We start from the raw sequence: 21526 nt of genomic DNA on the forward strand, positions 1-21526 counted from the left end.
CCTGGTCATTTAGGCCTTACTTATCTAATAGCTGTACTGGTCACCTTGACTTTAATTGCTTTCTTTTTGGTACTCCAGAACTAAAACTGAGGGTGTTAACCCCAACCAGTTCTAACCAGCTGCCATAACAATAAATATATGATACATTCAAATATGAATGTAGCAACCCAGAATACCATGTGGAAAATGATAACTTTATTCAGCCCACCACTTAAGCAGCATGCAGGGAGCAGCCAAGGGGGCACACTGAAACTTCCCTTGGAAAACAGTCAGGGATCACTGAATTAAACGAGCCACCAAATACAAGGAGAACATTTTACATACCTGCATTTCCTCAGAGTACTTCTGTTATTGTGCCATCATTCCTTAATTTCATGTCAAATTCTGGGCAAAACATACACCTCTATTCCCAAGGTTTCACAAAGATATAGGAGTACTCTGCATGGCTCCAACTGACCTTCAGAGGAACAGCCACACAAAGTCTATCAGGAGGATATCAACATGTCAACTCTGGGCTGTTCAGAGCTCAGGAACAAAGCATCACCCTTTGCAGAGAGCAGTTCTAGGGACAATTACATGATCCAGTTCATCAGAACCACCAAGCACACGCTTAAATCATTTTGAAATTAGAGGCATAATGAGGGCAATGAGGACCCTCTAATGGAATAATTGCATTAGCATGGGAAAGTGATGCTGCTGAGCTCTGTGGTGCTTAGACCACAGCAATGAGACCTTGATGTGCTGGTGATTCAGCAAAGCAGCAGAGGCAAAACAGCTGCTAGTCTGTGGAAATCAGGGCCATTAGAGCAGCTGAGCATCCTCACAGCAAATCACCTGCTGCTCAGTTCCTCTGAAGCTGGCAAACTAGGAGTTTTCAACCTAACGCACTGATGTCTCTCGACCTTGTGCCTCTAAAATATTGATATGAATATTAGTTTTAACTTGAAATGTAGTCTGCTCTTTTGTTGACTTCTGGGTGATGTTAATATATGTTGGAGCAAGCACCAGGTGACATGGGTTAGCCAAAGTGCTGCTGCAGCTCTGGGATCCTGAGGCTGAGAAAAAAGAAATAGAATGGAAACATGTGAAAGTGAGAACATATGTAACAAACAAGTCTGTAGCTTTTGTTTCTAAAGGAGATGGGTTTTGTTTCTGGCTGCTGCAATTTTGTGTTCTCTCCTCCTTCATCCAGTAGCAACATGTTAACAAAAGAAAAGAAACATAAGAACTGTTTTTGTATGTATACACATATTTATATTTAACAAGGAAATCATTCCAGAATTGACAGGGAAATTAAGATACTTTTTCTCCAATAAGAGAACCAAGCTTAAAGCCTACGGGAAGTTGATTTGTGCAGAGCTTGCATGCTGTTAAATGTAATGTGATTGTGGAAGAACAGTCAAATTTCACAGCAGGGGTCCTATCCAGGAGTTTGATTATTTGTTTGTGTTATAAATCACTATATAAGTCCCTGTAGTTGGAGTATGCAAATGCTGTAGAATTTTTCCTAGAGTTTTAAACATCTTTCTCAATGAAAATGCTAGAAAAACAGACAACCCATAAAATTGTTAATAAAAGCAATTTCTTGGTGAAGCAGGAGGAAAATGAATAAATTTAGGAAGCCCAGGAGAACTGAATGGTGAAACTGAACTTTGGGGATTTACATAGGCCCTAAGTTAGCACAGCAGTAAGAAGGAGGAAATCTTTGAACTGCAAGTGGTGATTGATGTGCCTGAAGCACTGCTTTGCTGCATACTTAACTGACACAGCAGCCACTGTGGCCAGCCAGAAACAATGAGGGATGCTGTCCTTCTCCAGCATTGCTAGGGTAAGGGGCAGTGTGGTGCTTTGTGAAGCCCTTTCCTTATTTTCTGCTGTAAAGAGCATCATCTGATCTTTTACTGCTTCTGAGAAAGAGCCAGGTTCTCTCTTTCTAGGTGCTTTCTTCTGCTCCAGCCATACATACTTTCTTATGACAATTTGTAATAGTGTTTTACACTATGTAGCTTCAGTTCGGCGAAACGTTTAAGTGTTTAAGCGCTTTCCCACACAGCAAAACCCTAATGTGCTAATGGCCAAGCACTCGGATAGTTGTTCCCTCAGTGAACACTCTATAAGCTAAACTAACCAACCCTGAAAAGTAATTTGTGCATACTTCTGCTATAAAGTCCACTTCACTATATTGTTAAAATACAGTTAAACATCAGTAGTAGAAGAATCATAATCACATTACATTTTCTACAGTATGTCTTGACTGCTACAAATTCACAAAAATAGTTGGTGTCATGAAAGATATTTTTGTACAACGGGAGATTGCATATTTATTTTAGAAATAGAATAGGTAGATCGCTCTGAAAGTAATGCCTCCTATTTATTTCCAAGGAAACTACAGTAAAGAGCACAATAAAACTTTCTGATAGAGCAAATTCTTAGCTACAAAACATTTTTTTTTTCAACAGAGTTACCACCATTAGCTATGCATTTACACCAGCTTGCATGCCATGCTCATCAGAATCAGCACCAGTGGAGATGACTGACTTTCACTGTTGATACTGCTGAAACACACCACCAACCTCCTCACTGTGCTCACACACACTGTTTGTACTCCACAAATGTGCAGCAAGCATCAAGGAATGTCAATGGTTGCAATTTTTTCTGCATGGAGGAATTCAGTGACATCTTTGCTTCATCCACACTTCCATGTCAGACACCATTCTGTCTGACTGCCCCTCTGCTGCCATCTGTCACACAGCAACAACATGTAATGGAGTGTTGGTGGGAAGGTTCACTCTCTTCTGCCATACCACCAACATTTGCCTCTGATGCTGTGGGCCAACAGTAAACAACAAAATAGGAGGCATTACTTTCAGAGCAGCTTTCGTATCTTCATTCAGTTGGAGACTGCATTACGTGTCTCTGTAAGCAGGAATTTCTTTTCCTGAATTCTTCTCCTTTCAATGAATTTCTGTGCCAAGTGCAGCACAGACATGTAGCCTCAATTTCAGCTGGTCTATTTCAGTAAATGAAAATGGCTGTTGCACAGTACCTACAAAATCAGCTATTCAGGCTGATTTGGGTCTTCAGACTTTGAGGATTATACAGCAAACAGAAGACTTCAGTGCTTTTATTGCACCACTGAAAATTTCCCTATATGTAATTTGAGAGTTATATCTGCATGGCACATATATAAATCTACATATATAATTCTGAAAGTATAAAAGCATCTTCATACCTGGTGAAAATACCTTTCATTCTGGACTTGAATCATGAATCACTTGAAACATGTTGGCTCTCATGGGTTCCATTGCTGTGCAGGGCATGGCCACCCTTCAGTTCCCTCCTCCAAGAGTTCCTCAGCAGGGCACAGCCAATGCACATTCCTCTCATGCTGGCCCCAGCAGAGCTCCAACAGCTACCCATCAGCCAGCTCTGTGGCACCTTCTTATTCCATAAGTTTAGCCAGGAAAGTTTAGCCAGGAAGACTATCAACTTGTTTTTAGAGATGAGGTGAAAGCGATGATGATCACTTTCCTGACAGGCAATAATTTCTTCTTAGCAAAGCCATTAGAACCATCAAGCAAATCTGCAGTGCAGTACATAAAGTAATTTCAGGGATGCATCTTATTTACTCAACTGCCTGTAACGAGGCTGGTTTGTTTTATCCTGTTCTGTCAGTCACTGCTTTAGAAATACGGATTACACTTATTCTGAAAAATATATTCCATCCCTGTCACACTTTTTTTTTGGAACACAATTTATCAGAGTAGTGTAAAATCCCCTGAATTTTCAGCATATATTGAAGTTAATGACCTAACAAGCTATGTGATACAACCAAGTGACACATTTCTCTTCAGTTATGTACACCATTTTGCTGACTTCCCAGGGAGCTTAGCAATTACATTAAATAAAGACTTACATCTGTGACATTTATCTATGCAAGCAACAACTGAAAATGATCTGGTCAACCAATCATTTCACTGAAGTCCTGAAAATAGACCTTCCATATAGCATAACTGTCTGAATTCCAAGTGAATGAATTTATTCATAACAAGACAATCCGTTAGCAGGAGAGAGTAGCAAGGCTTATATTTCTATGATACAATAATATTTTCTGTTTCTGAGGCAGCACAAAACAGCTTAAAATAAGCATAAAGGGTCAAAACATACTTAAAACTAAAGAAAGTCTCCCTTTGAACTGTAACGTATGGGCTGGCCTGAATTCTAAGGAGTCCACCAACTTTCTTTGTCACTTATTCCTTAGGAAACTTCTTCCCCGCAGGAAGTTTTATAATGATAAATTTTAACTCTGAAAAATTCAAATTGCATTAAAGTTTCCATTAAAGCTTTAGGAGATTGCCAGTGCCATCATTTCAGCTTGGAACGGCCACAGTCAGTGACTGTTTCTTATGGGTACCACATAATTTATTTTCTTCCATTATAGATCTCCAGGCATTCTCATTTTTCTACTTTGAGAAGACTTCAATTAAAAGTCTATCTTTTTTCTAAGTATAAAAATAAAACATTTAATAGCACAGAGGAAATGCAGCCCTGAGCCCTCTTGCTCAAAGACAAGGTATATAGTCTTTTCTAGAATTCTCAGCATGAATTAGCTGGAATCATTAAAACTGTGGATTGGAGAAATACTGCTATCTGCCTGGTGCTGGGGACATTTAGCATGTAGAAATTAGAAGTTGGAAGACATTTGGAATAGAAAGAGAGAAAAAGAAACCAAACAAATCCACAGTTCCACATTTTAAACTCACAACCCTACACAGAAAGAAAAATCTCCACAGGCAAATCACACTGAAAATTCACATTATCTTGGTTATATTTCATGATACAGAGCAATTCACTCAGTTCTTCTATGCCTCTGTATGGGAAATTGGTAATCACAGCCTGAACCTCTGATTAATCAGCTGAGGCAACTGTTGGATCAGCTGTGGTAGCACAGGTGAGAGTGATTTAGCTGTGCTCCTGGAAGGGGTGGAGCTTGACTCTACCTCCTCTAGACCTCATTTAAGGGCTGACCACCCTTAAGGCAGCATCTCTTGGATGCTCTCCCTGGTGGAGGTTGCCTCAGCACTTCCCAGGGAAGGCATCTATATTGGTGAGTTTATACTTATAAATAATCTTTTGAATATCTGTTACCATCTTTGTATCATTCCACTTTACTGCCTTCTGTGCTTGTACTCTGTATTTTCTAAGTTGACCCTTCTGCAGTTGGTATTTATCAGTAAGTGCCCCCCTGATCTTCCTTCACAAAATACAAGTAGCTCAAAATGAAATGCTAAATCAAATACTGCTTGAAAAATTTTGTGCTATACAGGAGTTGTTTGAGTTGGAAGGGACCCTAAAGGTCACCTAGTCTGACTCCCCTGCAATAACCCTCCTCTGCCCTGTAATGGTGATGGACGAGAAGCGTTCCACTAAAGCAAAACAGATGTTGTTGAAGAAGCCATACTCTTAGAGCATATCCTCTTGTTGCTCATCAGCTGGTGATGACCCCTCATTTCTCTACACATCTGTGAAGAGCAGTGTCAGACTAAAGGCTCACCTGAGAGCTCCTAGTATCAGCTTTATCAGTGTTGCAGAAGTGTTGGTCATTTGTGCTTGATCTACTCGGTTGCAAGAATTAAAGTAGCTTGATTTTTAAAGGGCTCAAAAGTGTATGCTCTTCCTGATTCTAAGCAGAGTAGCTGAATTCTGCTCACTTGTAGTAAAAAGTCAAGTTCTTTCCGTAGTTCTTTATCTTGCTTTAAAGCCAATTGTTTGCTTCTGCCAGCTTGTAATTGCACAGAAAGGTGGATGTCTGCAAGTGCGAAAGAAGGTTTTCTATCATTATGCCTAATGGTTGTTCCGCTCTGCTGGTGATTATTCATCTGCCTCTGATGTTTCTTGCTCTTGCCAGAAGACTTGCAGCAGGTCAGATTTTTGCCTTATATATCTTTCACAGAATCGTTTGTTTTCTCTTCCAGGAAAACATCAACATCTTAATGCAATTTATTCATCTGATTAATCCACACATTTTTTTCTGATATACACTCATTTTACTCAATAAGCTGCAGATGTTCATGAAATCCCTGTGTGGAAAAGAAAGCATTTTTACCTGATTAGTCTCACTTCTTCCTATTACTTGCTACAGAAAACAAAGGCATTTGGGGAAATGCACTTTGCAATAACCAAATACATCTGGCAAAGTGATATTTAGTCTCTGTGCTTTGCTGAAACCCACCAGGAGGTAGCTGGCTTTTGACTGCCACAGACAGGAGGTCTGGCACTATGGAATGTAAAGGATGACCATCTCTTTGTGAGCCCAGAAAACCACCATCCACTTCAGAGGCCAAACTCCACAATCCACTAGTCCATTTTGAAAGACTTCTCCAGTAGTCTTTTCTTATAAATGCTGTATTACTAAATGACTTCTTACTAATTGTGACACAGGCCAAAATGAGCCTTGATGTTTATGGGAGTGTTGCCATGGAAATGGGTGGAAAGAGACTAATTTATAGGATATATATTTGATCCTAACCATTCTGGCAAAAAGTATGTAACTAAATTTTAGCTGACTTCTTGGCATCCTGAATACTTGAAGTAGATCCTTCCGCTGTATGGGGCACTCTCCTCACACTCTCTGGGTTTTAGCAGACAGTTTTACACTTAAAAGGAGTTTAATTTCTTTGAGCCTTAAAGATAAAGCCTCTTGCCTGAATTTTTAGCAGGAAGAACTTAACTGTCTCTTGGTGAATAAGTAATGACCCAATACATCTTAATCAGAGCATATGTCCTTCAGAGACAGAAGGTCTTGTGAAATTTCACCTACAGCCCATCTGTAATGTCTGTTTGACAAAGTTTAGCACTTGTTTAGTACAATCAAAAATGCAGACTCATTTCATCATTTTCTCCCTTATGCTTTCTCTGAAGGATGGAAAGTTACCAGCCCAGACCTCTTGTCTGGTTTAAACACATATCAAATGCAGGATTTCTCACAAGAAATACACTTAACTACTTGCTACCTCTTTTCCTGTCCCTGCTGATCAAGGAGAATGCTTTTGTACTGTCATCCTATATAACTTACATCGAGCTTGGTATCTTTGTCTCCAGTTTTGCATGACAACAGGAATACTTGTTCAAGTGCAAACCTTACTGCAAAGTTTTTAAAAGACATTTGTTGAATAACTTAATTTTCATCATTTAGCATGTTTCACCTAATGAACTTCATTTTGCTTCTCCAAGGACACGATCTGTTAATTAGTTCACCTGCTCATTCTCATTCAATGAAAACAATGAATCTTCCAAAAGAATTTCATCATGACATTCCATGAGATCCTCCCCACTGTTATATATCACTGTGAGGGTGATGAAGTCCTGGTGCAGGCTGCACAGAGCTCTGAATGCCCCACTTGTGGAGGTGGTCAAGGCTAGGTTGGATGGGGTCCTGGGCAGCCTGATCTGGTGAGTGAGAAACTAGGTGAACTTTAAGGACCCTTCTATCCCAAGCCATTCTTTGATTCTATGATTCTATGGTGGTGTGTTTAGCTGAAGTGAAGTATTTCACAGAAGACATGCTGTGATCACCAGCAACTTCAGAAAACAGGCTTCTGCAGCAGGAACTGAGAGCTCAGCAGCAACAACAAAAACACAACACCTTCTCTGATAGAAAAAATAGCTATTTATCTGCAGCAAATGCAAATCCAGAAACTTCAGCAGGGAAGCTTAGCAGATTTACTTCTGGATAAACTTGATCATCCTGTAAAACTTCCCTCAGGACTGATTCTGTGGGCATGAGCAAGAGGCTCAACAAAATACATTTTGCCATGCAAATGGATGATCTGTCACTCACCCCCCTCAGATTTACTGCAGACTGTGGGTCTTGCTTGGGTTTTGCTGGAATGAGATATAATGTTCTGGTAATACTGAGTGGGTTTTTTTTAAAGGCTGGAAAATTTCATGCAATAATTAACTACCTCTTGCTGCTTGGCTTGCTGAAATAATAAGGGTAATTGAATAACATGCTTATGGGTGTAAGCTGACTGCCTGCAGGGCTCTGGAAGGATGTATCTTCCCTGTACACCACACAACATAATTGGATGGGTAATAGCTATTACAGGAGCCTTCCACCTTCCTCAAGAATATCAGTACAGAAGGCACGATGTCAAGTTAGACGAACAAATGATTTAATCTGGTATGGCAAATCCTCTGCCCCTGCAGTGCCATAGTGAGCAACCAGCTAGACTGCAGGATATGTGCCTGCCTTTGTGTAATGAGGTCCTGGGTAACCTGGGTCATTATTTTTAATCTGAAATGCAAGCAAAAGCCCCAGACTTCTCAGAATGCTCATCTCTATGGCAACCTCCATGCAAACTATTGTTCAGTTTTGAATTAATATGTATTTATGCTTAAGTGAGAACCAGGAGTGACTATTCCTGGTTTTACAAGCACACCATCTCCTGAATCCCTTTAATCTTCTCTGTGTGTTGTTGAATGTCAGGTAATGGAGAGGCACAGTGTGAGCTCAATTAGTTTAAAATCTTATCAGTGTAATTGGGCAGGATGAGCTGTATTAGCTTGCCAAATAGGACTCAATGCTTTGAAGTTATTTACTCAATTTTATATTCTTCCAAAAGCAATTAATTGCATAACTATTAGCAACTAATATTAATTAATTAATGGGGCTCCGACATAATCTTGTGTGATAGACATCACCAAATGAGTCCACTGAGATGGCTGGGAGGTATGGGATTGCCACCATGAATACCAAATCTACTCAGCAGATTGACAGCAGACTCATTCGTAAACCATGTTGAGGAATGAACAGAAAAGGGCCAGTGCTAAAGAGGGCTCAGAGCAGCACACACTGCCCCATGCATAGCCGCAGCATGGTGGTGCTAAGTGTTGTTAAATCAGGATAGCCTTGCTGAAAACAGGACTGTCAAGTGTCTCTGTCTGCAAGAACAACCTAAGTAAATGCTTTCCCCTACCTTAAACAGCATTTCACTTGCTGTGGCAGATTTCTGCCCTTTTGAACTATCTTTTCTTCAGTCAGTTTTCTTCCCTATCATTTCAGGTAAGTGAGGCTGAAATCCTTCAGTGTAATAATCAGTTTACTGTAGGCTTACTTGCCAAGCACCCTGCTCATGCCTGCCAGCACACTACCACTCCATTTCCTCCCATTCACCACTTTCAGCAGCTGCTGCCCAAGGAAATGGAGCTCACCAGAGGTATGTTCTGGGCTGATGTGCTCACCGCCCTGCTTCTCCACAGACAAGAGTGCAGAAGATGCAGTCACTGCACTTAACTTCAATGAATGTCCAGGATCAAGCATTCATTTGACAATTATGAGTTGGGCTATGGAGGTAGCCTGGCATTCAGTGGGGTGAGTATGTGAGCTGGACATTACTGGGTACTGATCAAAACACTGATTCTGGGGTACAAAAGGTAGACAGGATACGATCCTTATGATAATCATAATAAAAACAGGTAGGGAAAGAGATGAAGTGAGATGTATTATTTTCAGATAATGTTATTAGTTGGAGACCCATTTTTAGCTGCACTAGATAAAAGTCCCCTGCTGTTTCTGTTGCATCCTGCCTTGCTTCTGTCCCTCACTATGGGACTGTGTTGTTATACACAATTAAACACATTTCCAATTTGTGCTCCCGATACCATGGTGGCTGCACTTCAATAGAGGGTGAAGGCAGACCAGATGGAGAGAAGGTGAAGTGCCGTCAGTCCGTTGAGATGGAAGATGCTACAGAAATGCAAACAGAACCTATAGTTTATAAGGGAAAATAATGTCCTGACAACCTGATGAAAGACTAACTCAGAAACCCCCTAGTCCTTCCAAAATTAAGTTCTGAGAAGATTGATATGGGTGCACTGTCAGATGCTTCATCATTTTTATCCTTCTATAGCTTTCTGTGTGTGTGCGCATGAGAAACTGTTCCAATCTAATCTGAATGAGGAAAGTCACCTTCTTTGGTGCTCAGTTTCATTTTTCTCGAGTAATAGAAATGAAAATGAAAATCCCACTTTAAAAACATGAAAAAGGGACATTCTCTCTAAGGTAGAAAGAAGTCTTCAACAGCCCCACAAGGAAAGCTCCTTAAAACTGTCACATATATCCTTAAAAACTCAGGCTGCTTAAAACCATATGTGCCTGTTCTGTATTTTTTTTTCCCTCAAAGACTGATAGAAACTGCAGTGCCTCAAAGATCCAATAAATGCATAGCAAGGGAACACTTGAGAAGAGAAGGAGGGAGGGGAGACAGAGCAGAAATCAAGTTAATTTGGGAGGCACTTTAAGAGAAACACACTGGAAGCGTATGAAAGCTGTTAGAACAGTTCTTCTGGGACTCACAGTTCTGCACATTAGTCGGTAATGAAAGAAGGTGCTGATGTATAGATCAGCATCTAAATCCATAATAGTTTTGGCAAAGCACACTACTAGCTGTATCTTCTCTCTTTTTATACTGTAGCTGTTTCACATACATGTGTTTGTATTTCTTACAGAACAGATGCTGCACATCTGAAGCAGTGCTAAGTCCCAGGGCATCAATGGAACTTTCAGCCCACTGTACAAATCAGGGTCTGATCCTGTTTCCATTTGTTAATCTTTGCAATCATCCTTACCCTAGCAAAGCAACAGTTTGCAGCAGGTTGTGAGCCCCTGATCCCAGTGGAACACTGCACTTTACTTGGTCACATCAAAACCAATGAAGGAGGTGAATATCTGCTCCTGTCTGGGGGGTCACATCTCTGCCCTTTGTGCACAGACTGCAGCAAAACTTCCAGTCAACTGGCTTGACATCCTTCTAATTGACTGTGAAATTATGCAGATCAAGGGCGGTTTGCCCAGGAACGTCCAACTCAAGCATGGTGAATATTGGCTGTAGCAGTACTCTGGATCATGAGGGCTTGCCTGGATTTTCCATAAGCACCTGAAACATACTTAGTGTTTGCATTCCCAACATCCCGCCTGCTTCACAGACACAACATCCAGCTGCAGCAGCCAAAGGAGCTTTTTGCATTGGCTGCTCTATAAACAAAGAACTTGAAAATACTTCCCTTGCCAAAAAGCATACATAGAAATCCAGGTTTCCACAGGTACGCATTTTTTACCCATTTTTGGAGAGATAAAAGGAGCAAAGAAAATAAATCTCGTGTTTCTGAGGTCAGTGCCCTGAAATCTGTAGGGACAGAAGATGAGCCAAGACAGAGGAAACCCAGTCCCACATCACAAGGTGCCCTGGGGGCAGGAAGCCCTAGCCCAGCTCTGCCCCACCAGGCAAGGTCAAAGCAAAGACCCTTCTGGGTGGGTCATCTGGGATCCTGCCCGATCCACAGCAAAGGGTTTTCCCTGCAAAATGCTACCTGAGCTCCCTCAGCTCCCTTGTCAAAATCTCCCACGTGGGAATCAGTCACAGAAAGGAGGTGAGATACAGGGAAAACCACAGGGGAGACTCATCCTTCCTTCTGTTTTGTATTGAATTACAGATGTTATAATGTGAAATACTGTGATAGGGGTATGCATTATTCCCTCACGAGTGTCTCAGGGGAGGAATTCAAAGAGGAATAGAGCAGAATTTAGGTCTGCTAGTTACAAAATGAATATTTGTGGGGCTGCTCTTAGCCAAATGCAAAAGCATTATCATATATTTTAAAACACCGAGCCTATGGAATAAGCAGACTATAACTAACATAAAACTTAATACTAAACATAAAATTTTCTTCAGTGGATTTCTGTATTTCCTCTGCATCATGCATATATATATATATATATATATTTTTTTTTTAGTCAGCATGACACAGAATACATTAAAGATGTAAGAAACAGATTTCTTGTCTTTAGAACTGAATGCACGCAGCAGACTTTGGTGCATATGCAAGCAACAGACATTTATTAGATGCTGCAAAAACAAAGATCTGGAAAGCCAGAGCCTTTTATTTCTACCTCCTCGCTGATTGTGGGAACACTGTGGCAAAGTCGCTGTAAGGGAAACTGGTAATCACAGCCTGAACCTCTGATTAATCAGCTGAGGCAACTGTTGGGTCAGCTGTGGGAGCACAGGTGAGAGTAATTCAGCTGTGCTCCAGGAAGGGGTGGAGCTTGATTCCACCTCCTCTAGACCTCATTTAAGGGCTGACCACCACTAAGGCAGTATCTCTTGGAGATTGCTCTATGGTGGAGATTGCCTCAGCATTTCCCAGTGAAGGCATCCATATTGGTGAGTTTTTCCTCATAAACAACCTTTTGAATATCTGTTACCATCTTAGTATCATTCTACTTACATTTGCCAACCCACACGCAGGGCAGATTGCATATTTTCATATCCAGTCCTCCTTTGCCTTTCTGTCTCTTGTTACATTTTCAAGATGGCTTCTTCATTTTCACAAATCTAAATGGCAGATTTAATTGCAATATCCCAAATGTGTTCTATGACAACTCTTAAAAGCTTGGAGGCTCACACAATATTTTTAAGCCCTAATTAGCCTCGATTTTTGTGCCAGGCTGTAACAGCTGACGTTTCATAGAATCACAGAATGGTTTGAGTTGGAAGGGACCTCAAAGCCCACTCAGCCCCAACCCACTGCCATGGGCAGGGCTGCCCCCTACCAGATTTAGGCTGCTCAGGGCCTCATCATACCCAGCCTTGAGTGGCTCTAGGAATGAGGCATCCACAGATTCCCTGGGTGGCTAGTTTCAGTGCCTCACCACTATCTGACTAAAGAATTTCTTCCTAACACCTAACCTTAAATCTCCTAACCCCAAAATCTGGAAGGAGAATCTTTTTGCCTCCTGCCTTGCCCTCGGGAAGGCAGATTAATGGTAGGATAAACATACCGATACTGATTTTCCCACTGATGCTCATTTTAAAGCGTTATTTTTGTTTTTCATACAGTTTTTAACACTGTGAGCCTTGAATATTTACAGTAGCACAAAAACACAATGTTTTCAGCAATGCTTCGAAACCCAGCTATTTTTTGGGGTATTTTCTGTGCTACCCAAGTATATGTTTTAGCTTGAAATACAGGACAGTGGTGAAGTAAAAAAGAAGATAATTGTATGTTCTAATTTCAGCAATGCTGTAGTAAACACGGATGATGATAATTAGAAGTACAGAAATTATCTTAGATCTGTATCATTTTAACCAGTTTTTTGTGTGTTTCCTGGAGGCTTTTTTTTTCCATCTTTTTAAATCTCAACGCAACTGAAAGGCATCCTGAAATTATCGCTATTAAAGAAAGCAAAATAAGAACTATGTACACAGTTAAAATGAAGTTATTGATTTCATTTCCATAAGCAGAAAAGCACGAATGGCTCAGCTCAGCATTTTTCAAAGTGTTCTCAAATCGTGTTCCCAGCAATCAAGAGAGACTTAATCAAATTTTTTCTTCTCAGAAATAACGATCGTGGCAGATTTTGTTGAATAGCTTGTAAGGTTTTGCTGCTTCAGTGTATATCACTGAGCTTTCGTTGGGTGCTGAGATGGATTTGTCTCGCTGCCGCATCTCAACAGATTGATGCTTTCTTTAGGTCACGTATTTCCCACTCCTCCTTGAACATCTTTCTCTGGTGTGCAGGCCCAGTACATACCTAGTTCTTACCTTGGGAAACTTCTAGTCCTTTGCATGAAACTTGCAGCAGAGTAACACATGTATTTTACAACTAAGGAAGGGTGAAAGACATCAAAACTGACTATTTTCCATTTTGGTTGTACACAGAGGTAAAAAAAACAAGTAACCCCCCACAACCACTGTGGGTCGATGTACTGAGAATAGCAGTTGTTGTATTCAATTACTGACAGTAAACTGAGGTTAAGAATTCTTCACATCACCGCAAGACCCAAAATGTTGATCACATTTTCAAGTGAGTTGTGGTGTTTGTTATCCCAATTCAATATGTTTTTCATTTACATTAGCCGCAGTTATACTATGTATTTATGTACTTTGCCTTTCTGCAAATACAATCCTTATATTCTTTTCCTAACCTCTGTGTTTATGTATTTTACTGATTTTTTGGAAATTAAATTCCTTTTCAGTGTTTGGTTTGTTGCAGTGACTTTGGGCTGGCTGCCCAACTTAAATATGGTTGCAACTCTTGGATGATGGCCTGGTTGTTAATTATTTCCTTTCTGAAACTGTTAGCACAAAACAAATTTTGTTATAATGACGTTAAATAATGACCACAGAAACCTGCCTGGTGTTAGAATTTTTTATCTTGGCAGCTGTTTTACACTTTTTCCTCACATCACATAAATTAAGAATGAGGTTTCATTTAATATTTTACCAGCTCATGAATAAACAGGCCTTCTATTTTCTTTGATGCAAATCTAACATCAGTATGGAAATAATTACCAAATAATAGACATTATCTTGCCATTTTTATAAATTAAGTCTTCTGAATAAGACAACACATTTAAGCACACAAACACAAAAAAGCTGAACTATATAGAGCTAGGGCTCATTATATCACCATCCTTGTTTTACATGATATAGCTGTTATTATTTCCACATCCAAAGCCAAGCTTTGATATGCATAAAAGGGCTTAAAATACTTCTTACTTATCTTTACAAACATGGCAATTTTTAGTCAGGAGCCCTTTCCAACTAGTCAAGACTGGGATGGAGCATCTTGATCTGGAAGGGTAGAACAAGGAAAAGAATCTATCTCATTGAGAATTAATATCCTATAGGTTCAGTGTTAACATAACGGAAGGTTCAAAAACATGTTTTGGTTGCTTATATCGCAACTATGCAATTATGCTAACATATGGCAACGGCATTGCCCTTGAAAAATTTGCTTTCCTTTGTTAATTTAAGAAGAAGATCAATAATAAATTCAAATGATTTGGTCTTGCTGGTGATGTCATTGCTGTGTCACAGAGCAAAGGAAGAATGATTAATTCTTTTAACTTCCACTGTTCAAAAAGCTGCTCCCTTAGAGCTGCTCCTTTAACTTTAAGCTATAAACATGTGTAAAATAAACCATAATTCTTTCCAGCACAATATTTTAAAGAAGCAACTGCAGAGGTGTTGATTTAACACATGGAATGTAAACAGCTAGAGTTGGAGAAAGTCATCTATATCCTGTCCTCCGCTACATTAATCCAATTCCATTTTAGCTAAAGGCTGTCTGCTGTTCATTATTCTACAAGAAGTTAGGGCTTGCTTGCCAAATATATACTTTTGTGGTAGTTATTATGCTTCCAAATATTTATTCACAGCTTCCCACTGCACAGTCTCAGTGCATTTTTTTAATGAATTAAGATTTTTGTTTTAACTCTACTATTGATATGAAACCTCTTGCTGCAATTTAATGAGGAAAAATAAAAGAAGAGGCAAGGTAATAAAATTAAGGTAAATTTTTTTATGATTTTCAATCAATATTTCTTCTCATTAGGAGGTCAGTAAAGTCCATGTGTTATCCTATAAATTAGAACTCAAAAAGTAGATCTATTTTAGCTAGAGAGTCTCCTTATGGTAATGTACATAGTTCCCAGGTGTGTTTTCTGGTGTGTTGTATGTTTTTGTTATAAATGGTCAGTTCATTTCCTGCTCCTGCGCAACCTACAGCCTAACCTCCATCACACTTCCTCAGGAAAGCATGGCTGGGAGCCTCAAATCCTACTTCCACCCTGTCCTGTTGGGACACCCCAGAGCAGAGACAATAACGCTGTTTCATAATAAGCTTTTGTGCCACACATACAACTCAGTTGCCCACTGTAAGACTTTCCAGCTACTCTGGAGCACAACCTGGTACAAAACCAACAGTCCAAGCAACATCCAGAACTATGCTGTGCTCAGTGCTGGACAAGCAGACAGGGAAGACTGAGAGATTCCAACCTGAGCAGACAAGTACCAAAGGGACCAAAGTTCAAGGTGTGCACAGGAGCAAGGGAGGGTATATGGAAGCCCTGCCAGCAAGCCCAGCATCCTTTATTGAACTGCATCTCTGTCTAAAATCTCATGCAGGAGGTCCACATTAACTGCTTTCTGATATCAAAAGGCAAAATATTCATGAAACCAAACCACTCAGAGCTCAACCTATTCATCAAGGGCTGTGTTTATTATAACACTACCTGTAAGAGCTAGCTGTGCTCAGATCCTTCAGGTACACAGCCATGGGAAAGAACATGCACTTATTGCTGGGCTTATTAATGACTCTGAAGTATTCTGAGTATCCTGAGTCACAAATGGCCCCATCCCATGTAACATGTTGTGCTTTCTTCTTCCATCTTGCAAAGGTGAAAAACTGCTAGAATAGGACAAAGAATACTAATGCTCTTACTAGCAGATAACCATTTTCCTTAACTGATGCTTTTCAATGACAATTTATAACAATATTTCTACCTGGTTCCTGTTACTGTCTGTTTGGCTTATTGGGTGCACTGTAAAATGAGCATTATTGTTTATCTGTGTGTTATTCTTTCAATAGGAGTTGCCCTTCTCTAAGTATCACAGCACGTTTATGACTAAGCTAGTAAAGTATACATGGATGTAAACAACAGAGCTGTCCTCATCGTGGCATCCAAACTGCATAAGGAATCTAGTATGAGGAAACAGCTAATCAGCAGAAGAACATACTGAAAATTGCAATTCTAATAAATAAGCAGTAGATGCAGCTCTATCGTGTAATTATACATTCTATTTTCATATTATTGCTTCTTCTATTACTGTAGCCTGTTCCGATAACCTCTTCAGCATTTAAATTCCCAGTGGCTTTCAACAGACAGAACTTATAATGGATGTTACTTGACAGAGTGGCCTCCACTGGAGAAGGCAAGGAGGTGGCAACGAGAAAACAAAGTGACAAGTCAGCACAAAGGAATTACAAGTCACAAGAACTCACTGCATTTGTTGTTAAAATGATATTGACAAGCTATTTTCATGTATGTTATCAGCTAATGTAATCTGTTTATGGTACACCTCACTACCAGTTTAACAGACAAGGAAACTGAAATGGCAATAAACAATGAACTAACAACCCCTTGCTCAGGATTCCTTCAATATATGGCTTCTATATCATTTGAACTCCTGTACTTCCAGGGATGAAGTCTGCTTCAACTGCCAAGAAAATGAGTATTAAGGAATAACCAATGCAGCATGGTTATATCTTAGCTATATACTCACTCGTGTGCACCATATTATGCACTGTTCAGCCCCCAAGAACTCTAAACAAGAAATATAATCAGCTATGAAACTAATTAAATGCCAGGAACAAAACCACAAGTGTTGGTCACAATAGGTAAGTTGCATCAAATCAAAAGGAGACACGCTTTAAGCTCAGGGTTTCAACTGTGTCCCAAAGGAACTATAAAACTTCAGCAAGCTCCAGTTTCTGCTCCTTGTGGCCTCATCCTCCTCTCAGTGCTTGATTGAGAAGGGCAGAGAGCAGACCCTCAGAACTGGCATAGTGTAGCAGACAAGCAACAGATCATCATCATCATCGAAGTGGCTGGTCCCTCCCCCATACAAAGGTCAGTCATCACCCTTCCTGCTACGTATGAAATTGAGCATCAAATACATAGGACAAAATGGACTACTGCAATCACCACGGTGTTATTTAATGAGTAAACTTTCTCATCCAGTTTTTAAACAGGCACTGTCATTGCAAACCAAAACCAAAACCAAACAAGCAAACAAAAAATGTTAAAAAAAAAACAACACAACAAATCAAAGTCAAAACCACTCATACAGAATAACTTAAACACTTTTTTCCTTTTGAAGACTACTGAAATAGAAGATAAATAAAACATACTGTATAATGCTGGGCATTCTCTATTAGCAGTTCATATCCAAACAGGCAGTATTACTTCAAAGCAAAAACAAAGAAACAAGCCAGAAACGGAGTCGTGATCAAAACAACACATTCAGAATAACTTAAATTGCCACTTCTGAAAATAATTAAAGTAGAAGATAAATAAAACATCATACTATGTTATGCTGGACTTTCTCCATAACAGTTCATACCCGTTTCTATATTAAATATTCAGATAAACTAAACTTATCAGTTATATTACTCTGGCACTGACTGGGTCTTTAGAGGGACAAGTCAGTTGGCTGGGAAAAAAACTCACAAGATTTCACTGAAGAACAAATGTACAGAAATTAGTTTCTTAATGTTTATGGATCCTTAATCCTCTGTTCCCTAGAGAATGCTTTTCCTCCCTTGGTCCATCCTGGACCTATCCTACAGCAAACTGGTTTTGCCCAAGCAGGACTGGGAGCTCTCAAAATATTTAACATTAACAGGAAAAAAAATAAATAAATTAGTTGACTGCATTTTATATTATTTTTTTGCTCAAGAAACTCAGATGAAGTCAGTTTCTGGTCTTTTGCATTAAGACCATTTTTCTACAAAATTACTAGAAAACACTTCAATAATGGACACTCTAAAAAAACTGAGCAGCTTTGACTATCCTCAGCTCCATCCAAATCTGAACCGTAACTCCGTCAACCTCACGCTTGTCTTTCTGAGACCATCTTCCCTTTCTTGTCACTAAAATACTGCCAACAGTCATTATTTTATTTCAAGACTTGCCTTATTATGTCTACCATAACACTTGGTTCCTGTAGGCAAATAGTTAAAATAGAATCTTAGTCTCCTTTTGCAGACCTTTGTCTCATACTTGCAGCAAAAGGTTTAGAAACATGAGTCATATCAGCTTCAAGAACGCAAATGAAAAACACTCAAAGGCACTTCTTAACAAAATTCTCAGGGCTGTTAGGACAAGTATGCGATCTGATGAGGAGAGGCACAAGTCTGATTCATGATTTCTTAATCACTAGGATTCGCGTGTAAGCATTGCTCTTCACCTTCCTTTTTCTCTTCTGCTTTTCTACTCTTCCACTTTACATGAGGAACGAAGAGGTCCAAATTTCTGGAAGAAATCATCTTCAGCACGAATCAGAGCTTCCTCATCTATGTAGACAGCCGGCCTCCTGGAAGCCAAGAAGTACTGCACCTTCCGCAGGCTCCATCCCATCACATACTTCAGCCAGCCACTGACAGCAGCCGTAGACCTGCCAACACCAGCATTGCAATGAACGTAGACAGTGTGTCCATTCTGCAGCAGCCCATGCAGGAGGCAGACAGCCTGTGGCAACATCTGTATTCTTCCTAAAGATAAAAACAGGGTACAGTCACTAGCATTTGGAAAAGTTAGATTCATGGCAGAGATTTTGTTTGCACAGCCTGATGCACTGTAAATCACAAGGGCAAAATGCTATATATTTTTCTGTTTTCTCTCTCTCTTTTTTTTCCCCAAATGACCTTCTACTCTAACCTTCATTTCTTCTTGCAACGTAGATCCACATCATACAAAACCTGTAAAATGCCCACAGTCCTCTCTAAATATACATTCTGATTAACACTGAATGTGCATGGCATATTCATTTTACTGAGATAAGGCAGGAAATTACATCAAGCAGCAAATCTTTTATAGCATTCATATCAGCAATCAAAAAAATGATTTTTTTTAAAGTTTTTTTTATTTCTTTTCCACCAATGACTTGCGAATCTACCCATGCACTGCTGCTTTCCAAAACCCTGTAATGAAGACACTAATGTCAATTTTAAGGGAGGAAGGGAGAAAATAAGAGTGTTTTCCTGTACAACTTAACACTCTCACAATCTAATTGTGTACTAAGCATATGGTTAAATAGTCTGTGAATGATTAAGAACTGTCTTTCTCACTCCCGCAGGGTGTATATACTGTGTTTCTTGATACCTCTCCCTGCTACCCTGGGAACTGAAGCTGCAGACATCAAAGTGTAACTTTTACTCACAGCATAGACAAGCACTGACGTTAAGCCCTTTCAAATCCCTGTCTTAAGGTCTCCTGTCCTTCCTGATGTCCTATTCCTCATGTGACAGCTCCCAGTCCATGGAATTGAACTACACTCTGTTTGAATGAGTAGCCTACCAGCCAAACACACAGTTCCTACCTGCAGGCTAAAAGCAAGATTCTGAAATGAGCATTCCAACCAAGGAATTAAAAATATTAATTTATGTTATGATGCAATGCACTACGGGTATTCTAAATCAATTGCAAATAATTATAGGAATGACTCCCACGGAGTTGCATCAGACTGGGATACTATAGATAAAGAAAAATAATTTGCTTGGAGAAGGGAGTGAATGCACCAGACCTGCAGCACTATCTCTCTCCATTTTTAACCAGCAAGGATGGCAAGCTGTCCTGCTGTGCAAGCTTGCAGTCTTCCACCTACACAGCATGTTTTTGTTATACAAGCTAAATGCACACTGAAAGCACAAGCAGTCAAGCAGTTATCAGTGTCTGGTGGCTTCAACCTCAAATAAACATACTCTGCCAGACACAAGGTAGTTTACATGGCCTCTCCACCTACTAGAAAATGTAAGTAAAACAAAAAAGATTCTTGTGTTGTAGCTGTATTTTCACACAAAACTTTTGCAAGGACAAAATAAATAAATAAATAAATTTTTAAAAAGGCAGCCATGACAGCAACAGCTTAGTAACTCAAAGGTTTTATTGCAACTAATTTAGCTGCAAGACTGGTCTGAGCATTACCTTCTGTGCTCATGTCTGGGGTTGGCATCCAGACATAGGCAAGACCTTCCTCTTTGTACAGTTTCATGAGGACTTCAGGGCTCATAGGTTCTGGGTAGCGATTGCAGCCCCAGGAATTCTGAACAATGTCCCACTCGGTCTGGAAGTTCATCACTGCTGTGATACCCAGTTCATGCTTTAGCTTGACTGTCACATGCTCCAGCTGCCGAGGGCAACTTCCCAGCCAGATGTTTGGCAGAATTCTAGAATGGAGAAGAAATTGTAGTGGATTTGATTAAAATAGGTGAATGTTAAAACTGCCAAATTAAGAGATGTTCTAGCTCAAAACCTGCTTAGCATCAACACATGAATACTCTTAAGAGCAACCTTTCATTTCATGCAGGGAGAAGCTTCCTCATTCTTTACAGTTTAGTTGGTAAGGGTTGATGCTGGGGATCAAGCTCCTTATCTACTATGAAGACAGTCTGAGAAAAAATTCTGAGCAGTTACTAGCACAGGTCCCCAAGGAATGTATCATTCAGTCTGCAGTGGAAACTTAGCAACATCACAAATTAGAATAAGAGAACTCTTTAGATTCATGCAATTTGCAGTGAAGAAAGAGACCCAAGAGATTCACATGATCCAAATCAGAATAATAAGACAAATCACGGAGCTCTTCCAGCTTTGTAGCTACCACCATAATGAGGACAGTAGACAGAGGGGGAAAAAAGAGAAGAAAAAAGACAAGGAAATAAAAACCAACAACCCTTAAACTTCTCTTCTGTGACAAAACTCAAAAAGGAATTTAATTAGTAATTTTCTTCTCCTTGTTTTTCCTTACTAGCAGAGTCCAAGGGGAACCAAGTGCAGAATTTCCCTCAAGGTTTAAAGAACTAGATATTTTCACATGAAAACTCAAGAGATACAGGTGGAATAGATAAACATCCACATTTCCAGTATTTCTTCAAATCAAACTTCAAGACTGCTATCATTCA

At 39.8% G+C, this 21526-nt stretch overlaps 1 protein-coding gene across 6 annotated transcripts in view; it reads right to left on the minus strand.

Annotated features, from left to right (window-relative positions):
* Positions 1-14198: 14198 nt before the first annotated feature.
* The window catches only part of EPM2A (EPM2A glucan phosphatase, laforin), a 38243-nt gene continuing 30915 nt past the window's right edge, over positions 14199-21526 (minus strand). For all 6 annotated transcript variants that reach the window (XM_015858171.2, XM_015858172.2, XM_032443861.1 and 3 more), the window contains 2 exons: positions 20553-20794; positions 14199-19120 (listed from right to left, as the gene is read on the minus strand). In XM_015858171.2, the coding sequence (XP_015713657.1) occupies positions 18840-19120; positions 20553-20794 (523 nt within the window). In that variant the 3' untranslated portion in view covers positions 14199-18839. The remainder of the gene's footprint in view (positions 19121-20552; positions 20795-21526) is intronic.

Source organism: Coturnix japonica, chromosome 3, assembly GCF_001577835.2.
Source record: "Coturnix japonica isolate 7356 chromosome 3, Coturnix japonica 2.1, whole genome shotgun sequence".
In the NCBI taxonomy this organism is placed as follows: domain Eukaryota; kingdom Metazoa; phylum Chordata; class Aves; order Galliformes; family Phasianidae; genus Coturnix; species Coturnix japonica.